Raw genomic sequence first — 17,780 nt, 5'->3', positions numbered from 1 at the left:
TCATAATAAGCAACAAACTTTAGCGAAAATGTGTCATTGACAACAACTATGAAACGCCAAAGAGATCAGCTAATGATTTTTGAATGCATCAATTATTGTTTGTGAATGTGCAAGTTAGCTAATTCAGAAGCTAGCTTTACATATCTACTTTCCAACATCTCATATACGTCTAAATCAATCATACAGACTATAGATATAGGTCATAAATAACATTTGAAATCCAATGACCTCAATAAATCAGTGTTTCTCAATCTGAAGGACCACCAACACTGCATGGTTTGGATGTCTCCTTTGTCTGTTACACCCATTACAGTTCTTTCAGTCTCTGCTAATGAGCTGATGACCTGAATCAGGTGTGTTTGGTTAAGGAGACATGGAAAATGTGCAGACCTGGTGATCCTTTTGGAACATGGTTGAGAAACACTGCTATAAATAATACCATTCAGATACAATATGGTTTATGGGTTCTGTACGATTTTTTAAAAAGTTTTCAAAATAAGTCTCTGGTCACTAAGGCTTATTTATTTTTATTAAAAGACCAATAAAAGTAATATTGTAAAATATATCAGTTAAAATAGCTGTTTTAATGTTGTTTTAATTAAATTAAATTTAATTGAAAGCTGTTTTAATTGAATACACTTTAATGTCATTTATTTATTTATTTATTTATTTATTAGGGTATTATTAAAGGGTGTGTATGGTAAAATTGCCTAAATATGCATTCATTAAATTTACAGTAATATATATATATAGTATACTGGTTTAATAGCATAATGGGATTTCCATTGGAATATAAATGCACACCATGATAAACTCCTTACAATACTGTCAACAGGAACTACAATGACTTTTAGTGATAAAAAACTACTCTACCTGACAAAAGTCTTGTCATCGATCCAAGTTGTAAGACCAACAAATAATAACTTGACTTTCAGTTGATCATTTGGAAAAGTGGCAGAAGGTCAAGGTGCTCCAAGACTGGCCAGACCACTCACCAGATATGAACATTATTGAGCATGTCTGGAGTAAGATGAAGGAGGAAGCATTGAAGATGAATACAAAGAATCTAGATGAACTCTGGGAGTCCTGCAAGAACGCTTTCTTTGCCTTTTCAGATGACTTTATTAATAAGTTATTTATTTTGTATTACATATTTATTTTGGTAAAATAAGAGGTCTTTGCCTTTCATATAGGCCACTTCTAATACCAAATGATCAACCAGAAGTCAAGTTATTGTTTGTTGTTCCTAAAACTTGAATAGACGACAAGACTTTTGTCAGGTAGTGTAAGAATAATACAGGAGAATTTATGATACTAATGTTTTCCTGCAAAGTGGTTTATGATGGTAATAATTGCACAATGGTTTTATTAATTCTAGGTGGTCTGCATTATTTTATATCCAATTCCAGCACAAATACAACATGTGGAGTTTTACTTAAAAGTGTAACTTACACAAAGAGGACAATGCCCGTGTTGGCCATGGCATACGCTAATCCCAGAATTCCACTTCCCATGATGGCATTCCCCAAGTTGAAGATGGACATCCCAAAAGAAGTCTTTCCCTCAAACTAAATAAGCAGAAAAAAAGGATTGTTAGTGTAGTCATTCATACCTGAAACAATTCATAACATGCTTCCAGTCACTTTAATAGAATAGTAATTCAGAATTTTCTGGTCTTAAATAAATTGGAAATAAAAAACTATACATTGTTTATGTAAAAAATCTTTTAAAAATTATTTTATTTGGAAATTCACCAACTAATTGAATGTCTTTTAGTACTTTCCCAACACAATGTGTAAAATTATTAAGTGTCTTATATATAAAACGTTTATATATAAATATAAACATTCAGAGAGCATTCGGAAATAATGTTTCTGGACACAAAAGAAGATATTTTGATGTATGCTGGAAAAAGGTAGCAATTGATATTGATAGTGGGGATAAAAACACTATGAAAGCCAATGGCTACCTCATTCTGTTGTGAAGTGGATCTAAATGCAGTTTATTAAAGACAAGGTCGTACAGGCAATAGTCAGAAACAGTAGCAAAACAATATCACAAGGGTAATCCAATAATTGTGGTCAAAATACAGGTGAGAGGTCAGACTAGGCGTCATTGGATCAAAACAAGGAACAAGGCAAGAATCAAAAACGGGAAAATCAAACAAGGAAAATGCTTCGTAATGTTCACAATGAATCAAGACTCAGCCGAGTGTGGGTGAAAGTGGCGTGTATAAATAGTCCTTGTAATCAATGTAAATGAGCAGCAGCTGTGTCTGTGTTTGAATGTCCAGATTATTGTCAGCTGTTGCAGAAGTTGATGGACACAAAGAGTTGTGGTTTGGTGAAATTTAATGTCCAATGGAGAAAACACCAATGGCGATTACAAGAGACTACAGGAAGTAATCCCCAGCAGAGACAACACCACTGGCAATCACAACACTTTTCAACATTCTTTAAAATGTCTTTGTGTTGTGTTCAGATTTGATACAGCTGAATGTTCTTAGAATGTTCAAAATGTCATTTTTTTTCTAATTGCAGAAATTTTATAATCGAACAATAAACAACAAAAGAAACTCAAACTGGATTGGAACAAGTGGAGGTTGAGTACATAATAACATAATTAATTTTTTGGGTAAACTATCCCTTCAATAGGAATGTTACATTAAAAAATTTAGAACATATCTCGTCAACTGGCTGTAAAAAAATCACTACATGCAATTAAAGCTCAACTTACATCTGTGAAACGAGGGGTTTTCTTGTCATCTGCGTTGGAAAGGAATTCTGAGCTTTCCACCAAGTTTGCTTCAACATTACCTGCAGTTCTGTCAGTACTAAAAGACACAGATAAAAACAATTAGATTGACTATGGATACGGGATTGCAACATCAATGGAAACAATCACCTACATTAAAATCAATTGTTCATTTTTTAATTAACTAGCACTTCAAAGACCGCAAAACATATACTCAGGGTGGGCACTTTAAAAATAGATGCAGGATGTGTTGTGGCAAAATAAAACCCTTTTGTCTGCTAATGATTCCTCTCTCTGCATGACGTACCTGGCATTTTCAGTGCTATTTGGTACAAGTTCCCTACAGAGCAGTGTAGGAGCAGCGTCCACGAAAGCGTAAGAGACAGGGAAATCACAATGAGCACACCCTTACATAAACACACTATTGAATGTAGACACACTCTAACAGGAACATTTCCAGCCCAGGCTTATTGAAAATACATGCCTCAGCCTACATTTTGACCAAACAAAAAATAAATGGGTGCATGTTTCCAATTCCAAATCCACTAGAGGGATCTTTGTACATTTATACGAATCTGAAATAAGTTACTTAAGGCCTCTGTATATTTGTTTGATTGCAAAAAATTTATTCTAAAAGGTTGATGAAGATATACTGTTTTCGAGCATTCAGACACTCCCGCGCTGCAGTAAGCGGAGTTGTCTATGCGTCACTTTGCTCGTGTGCAATGTTGCACAACAACGATGGTGGCTTTGGAAGAAGAAAAGTTCCATAAACATCTGATCTGCTCTGTAAAAACCAGCTCTGGTACTTGACTCACCGGTGTGTTGATGTTGTTGCTCTTCCTCTCCATCTGACCTTCGTGCAACAAGAAACAAATCATGGGTGGAAGTAAACGCACACCAAAGTAGGCGGAGTTCCAGAACACACCCACCGATTGCGTAAATTTAATGGACCAATGGTAGCTTAGAGGTTTTTGGGAGTCAAAATGCAACCCCCCTAAAAGTTTGCTTTGGTGAGCGGTTTCAAACTGCCAAAAGGAACTCAAAAAGCACTTCGCTTTGGCCTTATTTTGTTTGAAATGAAAAATTTTTAGTTCTTTTTTGATTTTGAGGGTGTGTTTTGTTGTATGCTTTAGATGCTTCAGCACTTGTCATATAGATCACTTAGAAAACTGCACTTCAACCACATAGTTTTACCCTGATTTTGCTTTGCTATTTTTTTTTTTGTGGAACTGTGTTTCACCAGACTCGAATAGATTGTTCTCCATCACAAGTACAACAAAGTACAACAAAGTTAGCTACAGAGCAAACTGACCACGCAAGAAAAGATCTATTCAAATACATAGGTGTGTCGAACATTTTCATTTACATAATATGGACATAGTTAAGGTGTTTTATACTTTTCATATGGTCTTGTTCAAAGAACTGCATGAAATGATCCTTCAATAATATGTGTCTGTGAAAAGAAACAAAAGTTGTTGGTGACATACTGCCTTGTAGCATTCATTTTAAACAGAAACTGCAGTCAAACGTATGTCAAAGTATCTTTTAGCGGTTTCAAAAGAAAAAATAGGCTGAAGAATGTATTTTCAATGAGCCTCGGTTGAGCAATTCAGTTTCTCAGGGTAAACGCGGGGGATTCTTCTACATGCAGGGTAGTTTTATTTTTCATATTAAAGATGTTTCTTCAACTATGAATTTTTGGCATTGTGCAGAAAAAATCATTGCATTCTCACTAGATTTTTTAAATGATTACATTAACTTGATTAGCAGCAACAGTTGTAGTTAATAGATCATTTAATTAAAGGCAAATATATACACATTTCAACATTTAAATTTTTGCATAATTCACTGAAATGGTTTAAACGTTTTCAAGAGTTCACACTTAGCTGATGATTGATAATAAAGCATGTTGTGCATGCTGTCCCGGGAGAGAGCCCTGAGCTCAGAATATTCTTGAGCCTGGGGCTCCCCCCCCATTTGAAGGGCGAGTGGGGAGTTTGAGCTCAGGTAGGTCTGGAGAACTTCCCTGCTTGTGAATGTGTTAGGAATAGCTGAGATATAGCTGACTAAGAGATCGTCTTAAGATGCCACTTTGGATTAGTCAATTTACTTATGATGTACGTCTTTGTACAGTGGGAGGATATCGGGGAACCCGGAGAAAACCCATGCGAGCATGCAAACTTCGCACAAAAACACCAACTGGCCTGATGAGGGCTCGAACCAGTGGCGTTCATGCTGTGAGGCAACAGTGCTAATCACTAGGCTGGCATGCCGCCGTATCAGGAGAAGAGGGGGGAGTAGGGGTGGAAGTGGGGATTCTTCAAGACGAAGATGATTAAAGTGGAAAACTCTGGTTATTTATAGAGAGTCAGTATTCATCTGATTGGCGCAATATGCTGAGCTGATGCAGGACCAGCCTTGATCAATCATAAGCATGTGATCCTCTCGAAATTAGTTTATAAATAAATCAAGAGCCATTAAAAATGACAAATTGATACTGTCAAACGTTTTAACAAAAACTGAAAGTTAATCTTTGGCTGAATATACTGTATACCATTTAGATGATGATGTTTTAATGCATCACAAGCTATGCCCATTGTGTTGTTAGTGATTTACATATTTTAAGACTGAATGCCTGGTACTGTAAAAAAAATTGGTAAAACATATTTAACTTTTATTCCAACAGCCAAAAATAAAAAATGTTAGGTTATAAAAATATAGTTGTCAAATAACTGTTCTTGTACTGTAGCTGAAGAAACACCATGTTAATCTGCACTAAAACCTCCACACAATCACAGACACATTAGTTTTAAAAACAGTTGTATAGTAAGAGCATAACATCCGTGCTACAGAATGTGCCCAGTGATATCTGAAAACTGTGCTGCTCAGTGACATTTACAACTGTGATGACAGACAAGCTTCACCTTATTAGATGACATGACTGGATGCTTTAATTTTAGCTGGAGGATACTGCAAAAACACACACTAATGTTCATACACACGGTTTATATGCACTAACAAAAGCTTAAATCCCCTCTACAACTCATTTAATGACCAAATACTAAAGCTTAAACCACCAACTGAAACTCTAAAATGTTACTTAAACTAAACACATTGGATGTCTGCCAATAAACCAGTCTTAACTAAGCAGACAAGATAGTGCACCCTTGAGCGCATACTTACTGAGCTGCATCTTCTGATTGGCTTTTTATTGCAGTCGCAGTCGTCTCCTCGCCAGCTTCATGCCCCTTCCCGTTGGGGATAGTGTTTAACTCGGCAGGTTCCATGATTTCAGAGCAATTATTCGGAATCTTCAAGTGTGCTTGTGCGAGGCAGGAATTTCTGGAAAAACTTTGTTGGTCCCTTGTTTCCCTACAAGAGGAAGATGCAAAAGACAGTTTTAAATCACAGCTTGTTTAACATTCATGCAGCTTCTTTGTCGCAGAGACATCCAAAATACAGAAGCACGAACCGCAGCTAAATATTTACACATTTGACTACATTACAAACTCTGTGGATGGATAAGTATTGTGAACAACTTTGATGAAAACATATGGAGGAAAACTTTCGCAAGTCGAGATGTTCATAATATGTGTGTGCTGGCTCTCACTGAAGCACTACTTCACATGCACACGCTTCAAGCAACTGAAGCAGAGCTTGAAGGTAAACAAACAATGGGTTATCATAAGCATTTTATCGATCATGTTTTACAGTTAAAAAGGAACATAGAAACGTTATCTGACTAACATTCATTAATTCATTTTCTTGTCGGCTTAGTTTCTTTATTAATCCGGGGTCACCACAGCAGAATGAACCGCCAACGTTTTTACGCAGGTGATGCCCTTCCTGCCGCAACCCATCTCTGGAAAACATACACACACACACTCAACTGTCACACACTCACTTCGAACAATTTAGCCTACCCAATTCTATCTGACTAACATCTAGCAGCTAAATATGTCTGGAAAAATATCCAATATTTATTTTCTAAATGTAAATGCGCTCTTTCCGGCAATGTTACTTAGGCGTTCACATAGAGCAACATTCCGGCAAATTACTGGTAATGTTACAACTCTCTTTGGAAAATTGCTGGAACAAATTTACCGGAAAAGTCTGTATGTGTGAAAGGGGCTATTGACAGAGCTGTGATACAACAAAACACTATTGGCTATTTTTAAAAAGGGGAGGAGCTACTTTATGTCCCACCTCCTCTTTGTTTTTCAGTTGAGATTACATCAAACACTGAATAAAAAAATGCACATTTCAAAGCACTTCACAGGACCTTCAAAGAAGATTTGGTGGGTTAATCTTAAATGGAGAAGGTAATTTTTATGCAAAAAGACCCTGAAAAAGGATAGATGCCTCACTAAAGACTGAAACACACTAAATGTTAGGAACACAAGCTACACAAGCTTTTTTTTTTCTTACAAGATTTTTACTTTGTTGAGCTCCAAAATGTCAGATTTTGTCATAAAACATACATGTGATTGTATTTTCTTACCAACTAAGACATGCAATGTGCCTTTCGAGTATACTGCATGTCTTAGCTGGTAAGAAAATATAATCCTGTTTTGAATGAATTCAATGTCAATCTTATTGTTTTATCTCCACCAATGTTTTCTATTGGAGTTGTTATACCAACTTACCGACCATATTTCACTAAAAATGAGAATTCTGTTAATTCCATTACATGCAAATAATAAATAAAACAACTATATTTTAATTAATTAAATGCTTATTATAAAATAAATATTTGTTCATTTTGGTGGCACGGTGGCTCAATGGTTAGCACTATCGCCTCACAGCAAGAAGGTCACTGGTTTGAATCACGGGTGATCCAGTAGGCATTTCTGAGTGGAGTTTGCATGTTCTCCCCGTGTTTGCGTGAGTTTCCTCCGTGTGCTCCGGTTTCCCCCACAGTCCAAAGTCATGCGCTATAGGTGAATTGAATAAGCTAAATTGGCCGTAGTGTGAATGAGTGTGAATGGATTGCACTGAGTTGCAGATGGAAGGGCATCCACTGCGTAAAACATATGCTGGAATAGTTGGCAGTTCATTCTGGTGTGACGACCCCTAAAATAGAGACTAAGCCAAAGAAAAATTAATGAATGACTAATTGTCCATTTTGATATTATGGTTTGATTAAAAATGAGTTTAAACAAAAGTATTATCAAAATTGCCACCTGAAGTGCTATAGCATGCATTAATGCAAAGGAGATCGGCCAAACACTGGATAAAGATTTGATGTAGACTTAGAAAGACTATCCATTGACTAGCATACACAATTAAGTCAATTTTGGGCTAGAGGATACAGGCATTCAAAAGCAACTATCATCCCTTGAGTACTGACATTTGTTAGAGTAGCACAACAAGGGTGTCATGTGTTGCAAGCAAAGTGTGTCAGAACCAAATCTGAATGACAGCCTGACAAAACCTGAACTTTCTGAAACAACAGGCTTTAATAGGCCTTGCAGACCAAGAACTTCCTCTATGTCTCTCTGTATTACTCTCATGTTTTCCTCCCTTCTTGCATGACAAAATAGCTCCACCAAAACCTCCGCCACCATTAAATGAACTCTGCAAAACAAGCGGTAACCTTTCACACCGCCAGCGTCCAGCTGAATAAGTCATCACTTTTCTGACTCTACTGAAAGCTGTTGTTCTCGCTTCTCTCCTTTCTCTATATGGCTCCTGATGTCTGTATAGCTGTTTTTGTGGTCTCTTCCTGCCTGCTTTGGTGCCTGACACCCTGTGGCTACTTATGATGGACCTGTTGGAGTGCTAAGTCCTGAAAGCACAAGCTGACATGTGTCTCCAGGCCCCCTGGTATTCTCAATCCTGGTCTGAAAGGACAGAACCCAAGTATCCGATAGCTACAAAGCATAAACAGAAGTAGATGGGGGGAAAGGAGGGGAGGGAACCTACACTCCAAACCAGCGGGTCCATTAAGGAAGGCCATGAAAGCCAGCAGAACCAGCTATGACCAGCTCAGAACCAGTTCTGTCCCTCTTTGTCCATTCATCTCGCTTTTTTTCCCCATTCCTTTGCTTTTAATTAGGAGAAGCTTAACATAACAGTCATGCTCTCTTCATGCTCGAAACTCTAGGCTGGCATAACCTCAAGTTCTCCCTTCGTCAAGCTCCTTTTCTACGCTTGCAAACGTGAAATAATATAGTAGTTAAAAAAACGAATCGGTGTGGGAAGATAAACTCTGGTTCATCCAATGAGATGCCACGTTACTCGGCTTGCTGCACAGCCATGTGGTTGGGCAGCAAAGCGCGGTACGCAATTGTGCATGCTGTGTGGTTTCCTGGGAACAGGGTTGGAGGAACAGAAGAGTGATTGTGCCAAGCGTCATTATACCAGTGGGGCCTCCTCGGCTCAAACTCGCCAGGGCACTCGAAGGGCTGAAAAGGTAATTCATCGAGCCTCCTGATTGAAAAAAACGGTCAACCTTAAATTCGGGAATGGCTCATGAAATAGGAAGTGGACCTATGATGGGGGCAGAGGTTTCTGCCAAGATGCTGAATGGAGAACCAGTCTGTCCTTCATGCATTCTGCTAATCAGACAGACATTGGTCTGGCTTTAACAAACAGACAGTGACACGTGATTGGCTGGAGGAGTTCAAGGCTTTTGGGCGGAGTCAATTGAGTTAACCTCAGCAGGTCCCATTGTGGCATATCCAAACGCATAATAGCAGCTCCATTCACGCTATGCCTGAACGTGCGACGACTTTCAGCCGAGGCTGAAAAACAAACACAGAATTTGTTTTCATTCTGCGCCGATGTGTGGCAACACACTGGGGATGAAATTGCTTTGCCAACTAGGTCATAGCTTAAGTTTCTTGAATAATGAGAAGTTTATTCGTGGATTAAACACTCTGTCTGCTCATCTAAACATGCTAGTTCAGACTCACGCTTTCAGAGAGCTACCACCTCTCTTATGACGCAACAATGTCCCACCTTCTCAAAACGAGGCACTAATCTGTACTCATTATGTCTGCATGGCATCAAGCAGTCACATGCAAAAGAGCATGAACGGTACATTTGTTGCGGTGTGATGCAGTGTTGTCAGGATCTGATTTAGCTCTGTGCCTGTGAAAAGCACTTATTAGAAGTGCTGCAGAGACACATCAATGTTCATTAAAAACAGCCTTCGAATGTGTTTAAAGTGTCCATGAATTACTGTTATTAGGAGTGTTTCATCCCTCTTTGTCATGGGATTTAACACCAGCGAAAATGCAAGAATAGGAGGAATTCACTGAGAATGGATTAGAGAAGTGGTGGAAAGAAGCTGAACACAGATAGACGATCGAGAGGAATTAAATGTGTTTCATTTAAAATTGCGAGAGCTAAAATTAAAAGGTTGGTCACCAGGGTTTTGCTTTATAGTTAGTGACGTGGTCAGAGTATCGATCTGGTAGATTATTCTTAGAGGTTGGTAGGTGGTTATGAAAAAAGTTAACTTAAAAAGATTGTTGAAGAGGACTCAAAACTGAACATTTCATCTCAATTTAATCACGCTCAAGAGGCACTAAACTTTGAAGAATTTCTTTCTTCAGTACAAAACTATATTTTGAAGAATCTTGGTCACTGACATTCATAGTAGGAACTAAAAATACTGTGGGACTATGGAATGATTTTTTGAGCAACATTCTTCAGTATAGTATTTTGTGTTCAACAGAAAAAGACAAACTAGGCTCATTCTGAATACGTAGCCCTATATACCTTTCTGGATATCACAAATTATGTAGAAGAGCTATGTATGGCTGCATTTCCTCTTTAAAACAAACGATACAGGGCGATATGTCACCATTCCTTTTCTCACTTACCAGCTGACCGCTTAGCTGCATGTGGATGGCTTTTCCAATGTTACCAGTTTGTCTAGTTAGCTCTGTATGTCGGTGGACTTGAGATGCAGAGCGGAGTTGGCCGCGACAATAGTATTTTCAGTCTGGTGAAGGACAGTTCCACAAAGCAGGTAAGACAAAAACACAAGCTAAAAAAATAAAATAAACAAGAAAATAATAGGGTGAGGGTGTAGTAAAATCTGAAAACATGGTAAAATTAGGCGAGGGCTTTAGGGAAGAGGCTGAGTGAATCAATTGAGGCTTTTGAAAAGACTATTGCTTTGGTTTAAGGAAGGGGGAAGGTGGGGGGAACAGTCGGTTAGTCAGTCAGTCAGTCAGTCAGTCAGTCAGTCAGTCAGTCAGTTAGTTAGTCGACAGTGGCCTCTGGTGGATTTTCGCAAGAACAACAGGCAGTAATGGCACTCGCAAGAGAAATTCGAGATCTGAAAAAGCATACACAGCTGCCTCCTGCAAAAAAAGCTGCAAAAAAGTGGCTCTAGGGTTGTAATTTACATAGGAGGGAGAAATGTTTATGAGTACGTTATTAGAATGAGCCTGGGTTGTCAGTTTTGGTTGATCTATCCCTTTAAATCGACAAATAAATACATTTCAACAAGTTTTAGAGTTATTTAGTAATAGTTCCACATATTCTTGAATGTTCACTTAACATTTGTTACTTCTTGTTACTTTAGCATTCATTATTTTTAACAATCTGGAGACTTTGATCAACAGAAAGTTCAAAATAACACAGCATTACATTATATATATTATATTATTAATGGTTAGAGAGTTGGACTTGGGATCCAAAGGTTTTTGTGGGTTCGAGTCCCAGCACCAGCAGGGATTGCTGGTAGAGAGAAAGAATAAATATTCACCTTAATATCATGGGTGCATGCAAGGTCAAAAAACACATTCATTGTATTATAATATGCATTTATTTTTACCTAATAATCCTCCACCACGGCTTATCAATATTGTTGTAGTCAGAGTGCAGAGTGTATGTGTGATCTAATGCAGGAGTGCATTAAAGCCATGCAATCAAACACCAGCATGTTGCTCTTTTCTTAACTATATGTAAAAAACAATGACACACATTCAGTATTAATCCACACAGCAGCAAAAGCTGAACTATTTTGAAACTTGACCGCCACACTTGTAAGCAGATGGTGGTCATAGGAATGACAAACAACAATGGATCGCGAGCTCACAGTCGCATTTAAATCCGTAAGGAAATCATGTTCTCTACATGGTTTTAGACGCGAAATGTGAAAATAAAGAGTTAACCAGATACAGTACAAGCCATGCGGAGCTGTTACAAGCTACAAAACACAATTAAACATACATTTTACAAGCTAGAGAAAACAAGGACGCAACCATTTTAATCTCACTTAAGTTACTTACATTTGTGAAATAGAGGAAGGAACTGATCCATGAACTGTGTACTGTAAAGTTCCTGTCAAGCTCTGACAAAGTCCCATTGATCAATAGTCTTTTCTTATCCTTCCTTTAACAAACGGCTGACAAATCCCCTGTTTTAAGCATGTAGATTGCTGAAGCACTTGTCAGAAAAATGATGGGAACACAGCACAAGGCTGGGGCTATAATACTGACGTATTTTTGCTCAAATTTACTTTAACCACTAACTCTTCACAACTTCATCTTTGGGTAGGGAAAGTAACATTAACTTTCCCTCACACTTCAGAGCACAGTGTCTTTGCGACTTGATTCAACTGGGATCTGCTTCAGTGTTTGTCTTCCTCTTTTTTTTGCTACCGTGTTTGTCTTCTTTCTTCCTGTTCTGTATCGACTTCACGGCTAAAGATTCGTTACCCCGACAATTCAATTAAACCACTCTGAGTCTACTCTTTTATAGATGAATCAATAGTTTTAAACACGATGCATTTTCAGGTTTAAGCCTTAGCTGGATATTTCACCTCACTTAAAGCTGGGTTACACACTGCATGGAAGGTAATTAAAAAAAAACATAATAGGGGCTTGGCAGAATAAATATAATCATTTCATAATAATAAATCCTACTCAGTCCAAACCTTTGAAGGTTTGGTGTAGGACATTAGGATCCCCATAACAAACTGACTGATTTTGAAAAATATGTTCTGCACCTACGTTTAATAACGTAAACAGTAAGCAGAACATATCTCCTCGTGACATTAAGACAGTGCTAAATTTAAACACATGCAGCATAACTTTCTTGGGTGAAACGGCCGTAATCTTACCTAAACAATGTTCATATAATTAACTCACTGACTCCATAACCACAGAATCCATTTACATAAGTTACCTACTATACAAATTGAGATAAAAATGGAGATGCAGAGAGAAAAATCTGGCACTGGCACAACACAGCGAGAGCAGTGATACAGCTGATGCAACTCCCCAGCATCAGTGACGTGTGCAGAGCTGCTTCAGGACGTCACTCGGTCCAGGGGTTTACACTGTGCTGGAATGATCGCCCTCAGCTTTCAGATGTGCGTGAGCTGTGGGTTGTGTACGTGGCTTGGTGTCGTGCTCTTTTAAATGATCCCTGCTGTCTGATTACTTACAGACATAGCAGCTGCACGTACGTGTACCTGGCTGGCACACACTTACACACCTCTGCTGTTCACTTCATTAAATCTGCACTGTAATATCCAGGCTAATTGCAGACTCAAACAGCCCCAGGTCTTTAATTAACTGATGAAAGGATTTGGAAACTGCTGTGAACAACTCTCTATGTTCTCCGTACCATCTGGATTATAATCTCAGATTAACTCTATTCTGACAGATTCATCACATTCCAAGAAATATGATTGAGGTTATTGCTAAAAATAAATGATGTGTGTTTTGTTTTTGCTTCATGTACTGGTTACAGGGAGAAAAATCTATATACAATTAAAAAATCTAAATTATTAGCTCTCCAATTTTTTTTTTCATTTTAAAATATTTCCTTAATGATCCTTAAAAGAGCAAGACATTTTTCACAGTATTTCCTATAATATTTTTTTTTTCTGGAGAAAGTCTTATTTGTTTTGTTTTTTTTCGGCAAGAAATACATTTTTTAAGAAACAATTTAGGGTCAATAATATTAGTCCTTTTCAACTGTATATCAGACAAAATTAGGGCAAAAAAGTAGGCCAGTTGGTTGTTTTTATTGGTCAATGATATACTATTAAATATGAGTAAATGATAACAGAGTTTTCGTTCTGTGCTTTTTAAAAAAACTATTGGTTGGGTTTAGGGAAGGAAGTGGGTGGGTCAGTCGATCGGTCAGTCATTCAGCCAGTCAAACAGTCAGTGGAAAGCTGCCTCTGGTGGATTTACGAGAGAACAACAGGTGCGAATGGCACTCGCGAGAGAAATTTGAAATCTCAAAATGCGTGCACAGCGGTGGATTTATGAAAACAAAAACTGCAGGGTTCGAAATTAACTTTTTTACTTGGTAGCACCGGTGCTCCCAACTTCAAATATTTAGGAGCACCAAAATTTTTTTAGGAGCACCAGAAAAAATTTAGGAGCACCCACCAAAAATGAATGAGCACAGCTGCAAATTGTTTTTTAAGGGATTTATTGTATTTTAAAACAACATCAATAGGACTGACAAAAACCAGAAACAACTATCTAACTAATGCTGCGAAGACATTGATATTTGTGTGCAATAATTCCAAAATGAAGGTCTAATAATTAGGCTATAGAATATTAATGATGATAAAAAATGACAATAATAGTAACAATGAATTCCATTTCTCATTATGATACTACCTTAAATGTGCATAAATGTATGTTATCTGCTATAAAATGTCAGTTACTTTATGAAAAATAATTGTATAGTTTGCATCAAACAAAAATGAAGCATTGCAGTAAGAAATATTTATTTTGTGCTGCTGTTTTTATATGCATGTCAATTTAATAAATAATATTTCTGCAACAAAACAAACAAAAGATTATAATAAATCATTCAATTCAATGATGAAAGCTGCAAAGCAGTCATCAGTAAATAAATAAAAAAATAATATACACCTCAAACAAGAATAGACAAAAGAAAGTAAAGTCTCACTTCTAAAACTCTCAAGTTTTGGTTTCAGTTTGCGTCAATTTAAATGTTCAGTCTGAGCTGATGTTCATTTTTCTGTGTTTGTGGAAAAGCTGGCGAGTCAGCCGACCCAATTTATGAGCAGGCAGAGCAGGTTTCTTGCACTAACCATCGGCGCAATACCGGTCTTTGTTATGAGCCGCAGTTTCAGTGTAAACTTAGTAAAGGCGAGCATCTTTGGCGATGATATGTACAGTAGTAGATTTGACTTTTAGCAGACATTTGCGCTGAACACGCAGTGAACGCAACGCATGGAGATTCGGGCACCTTCTCCAAGAAGCGCGAACTCGATTGATCACAGCTGGCGGATCATTATTCACCACGTGACGTGTCATAATCGCTTTCATCTGCGCCTCAACTTTAGGTGGGGTTTGCAAACCTGTGTGCTTTAAGTTTTTACTCTTCAGCCGTTTGTATTTCCCGTGGTCATAAAAGCTTCTTCCCTGTCATCTGACAGCGGAATACCTTGAGTGAATGACAGCTAATATGAACCAATATAGCGGCAGGGAAGAGCGATTCAGCACGTTTTTACAAAAAATCAAAACAGGTCGCACTACAACCATTATCTGCAGTCGCACTAATGCTCCCAGATATATTATGAGGTCGCATAGATTAATTTTCGGGCGCATATGCGACCAAAATGGTCGCAATTTCGAGCCCTGAACTGCAAAAAAATAAAAATAAAAATAAATAATGTACCTCCTGGGACGTATTTAATGGTCTCCAGAAATGTATAGAGGTACATATTCAGAATGAACCTGGGTTACATGTTGTTTAAATAGCAAATCCATTTGTGCCACTTCTTGGACTGATGGTCATGCTGGTCTAGAAAGGAGGTGTGTTAAGACGCGTTGCTATTTTGAGAAAATTAAATAGACAGTGCCATTGACCAACAAAAAGCTGGTCTAAAGTCCAGCACAGAGCGTGTTAATTATGTGCCTATGCAGGTTTAAATGCTTACACATGCTTAATACACACAGGATGTACAGCAATACACAAATATCTTTACATATGAAAAAATAAAAAATAAAGCATTAAAATGTTACAATAATTATTACTTTTTAAAAATATAAAATACATACTTCATGTCGGGGGCTTTTTCAGTTTATTTAGGAAAGTTTGCTTTTGTATAATATTATTATTATATGCATATATTTGTTTTAATAAAAACAAGTTTAGATTTGTCCATCTGTCATGTTTAGGAGATGTATGCGTCACTATGGGGCATAAAGATGTGAGTTTGAATATAGTGTGGTTTTTTGAACACACACTTCGTTATTATTGTTCATTTATTAGTTTGCTGGAAATTAAACCTGAATTTAGAAATAGTTTTGAAACAAATCTTTGCGCTAAAAAACGAAATTAAATATGTAGGCTAATGGATGTCTTCAGTGGAGTGCGTAATGTCCTTATATACGAAATTAAAGAAGTAAAGTAGTAAAAGTAAAGTAAAAAGAAAGTAAAGAGGTCAATTGAAGCAGGCTCATGCAGATGGTCTGTTTAATAATTTTCTCGCTAGTGGAGCGTTCAGTTTTTTCACTTACAAAGTCTGCCATGTAAATAGTAAATGTGCCATGGCGTGACACCACTGATCTAAGAGGCAATGGGAGATGAGAGTGGTTTAATGCAAGTTAAGCTCAAATCACACTCATAACTCATCAAGAGAATAAGCACAACCCTGTTAGACCATGCACCAGTGCGTAAAACGTATTTTTTACATCCTTAAAATTGCAAAAGTGTATTCGGACACGCCCTTAATGCTTTTGTGTCATTTTCTTTAGACTTTGCACCGAGATTGTTAAAATAGAGCCCTAAAAGATTGACAATAGCCCCTTTCACACATACAGACCTTTCCGGAAAATTGCCGGCAATTTTCCGGAACGGTTGTATGTGTGAACAGGTCCTTTTTGAAAATACCGGTAAATTCGTTCTGGCTATTTTCCGGAAAGAGAAGTTGTAACATTACCGGCAATTTGCCGGAATGCTGCGCTGTGCGAATGCAGAAGGAAGATTCCCGTAATAAGCGCGTGCACGTCTAGAACGTGCTGACGTGAGACGTCTGCTTTAGCCAATCACAACAGTCAGACGCATTTACGTCCGCGCGGTTTGTGAGGATAAAAGCCTTTGAATATTTCCAGACACATTTAGCTGCTAGAAGTTAGTCAGATTACGTTTGTATGTTCTTCTTAATGCCAACTGTGTAAATAATCATCGATGAGATGCTTATGATAAGCCGTTGTTTGTTTACCTTCAAGCTTTGCGTGCGCATATGAGCGCCTGCACACGCAGATAATATGAACATCTCGACATGCGAAAGTGATCCTGCGAAAGTTGTTCACAATATTGATCATCCACAGAGTTTGTAATTTAGTCAAATGTTTACAAATACAAGCGCAGCCGTTTAAAGCTCATTTGTGGTAAATGATGTCAGAATTTACCGGTATTTTGGAATGGATGTGTGAATGCTCTTTTCCGGAAAATTTCCGTAACGTCCTCACCTGTGTGAACAGCGCTTTTTTGAATATACCGGTAAAGTCGTTCCGGAAATTTTCCGGATATTTACTGGTATTACTGTGTGAAAGGGGCTATTGACACATCTCTTGCATTTCTCTTGCAGAATGAGTCATGCTCCTTAAACACAATCCAACGCACACATATTCAAACAAGCGCAGAATCTGCTGGATTTTCTAAAGCCATCACACAGAGACTAAACTGGATTAAAACCGGATCACATGCCTGCCTGACTGCAGGATAAATATGCAGACTCTCCATTCGCTGTCAAAAATAGCCCAGAACATTCACACTCAGTCATGTGATCAAAAGAGATGTATAGCGCTAGCATCACACCGTGCATCCTCCGGTGTGAAGAGCAGACGGTCTGCCAAGGTTGTCACTGAAGTGTGTCTGTGTATGGATAACATTTACTGTGGCTGTCAGGTGAACAGATACATCAACAAGATATAAACAAGGCTGCACGTATTCAGAATTTTCTGAATGTCGTGCAAGAGAACAAAATCAGTTAATTGTGTAAATGAAGGTTTTGTACTGTTGAAGATTGTCATAGCTGAAATTCTGGTCAATTTTTT

The 17,780-nt window shown here is 37.8% G+C and overlaps 1 protein-coding gene across 1 annotated transcript in view; it reads right to left on the bottom strand.

Annotated features, from left to right (window-relative positions):
* The window catches only part of slc38a3a (solute carrier family 38 member 3a), a 55,030-nt gene that overhangs the window by 15,239 nt on the left and 22,011 nt on the right, over positions 1 to 17,780 (bottom strand). The window contains 3 exon segments of the mRNA NM_001098765.1: positions 1,453 to 1,568; positions 2,737 to 2,833; positions 5,941 to 6,129. Of these exon segments, the coding sequence (NP_001092235.1) occupies positions 1,453 to 1,568; positions 2,737 to 2,833; positions 5,941 to 6,044 (317 nt within the window). The 5' untranslated portion in view covers positions 6,045 to 6,129.

This window comes from Danio rerio, chromosome 11 (assembly GCF_049306965.1).
Source record: "Danio rerio strain Tuebingen ecotype United States chromosome 11, GRCz12tu, whole genome shotgun sequence".
Lineage (NCBI taxonomy): Eukaryota > Metazoa > Chordata > Actinopteri > Cypriniformes > Danionidae > Danio > Danio rerio.
The sequence above is the reverse complement of the archived record's forward strand: the minus strand, read 5'-3'. Positions and strand labels throughout refer to the sequence as shown.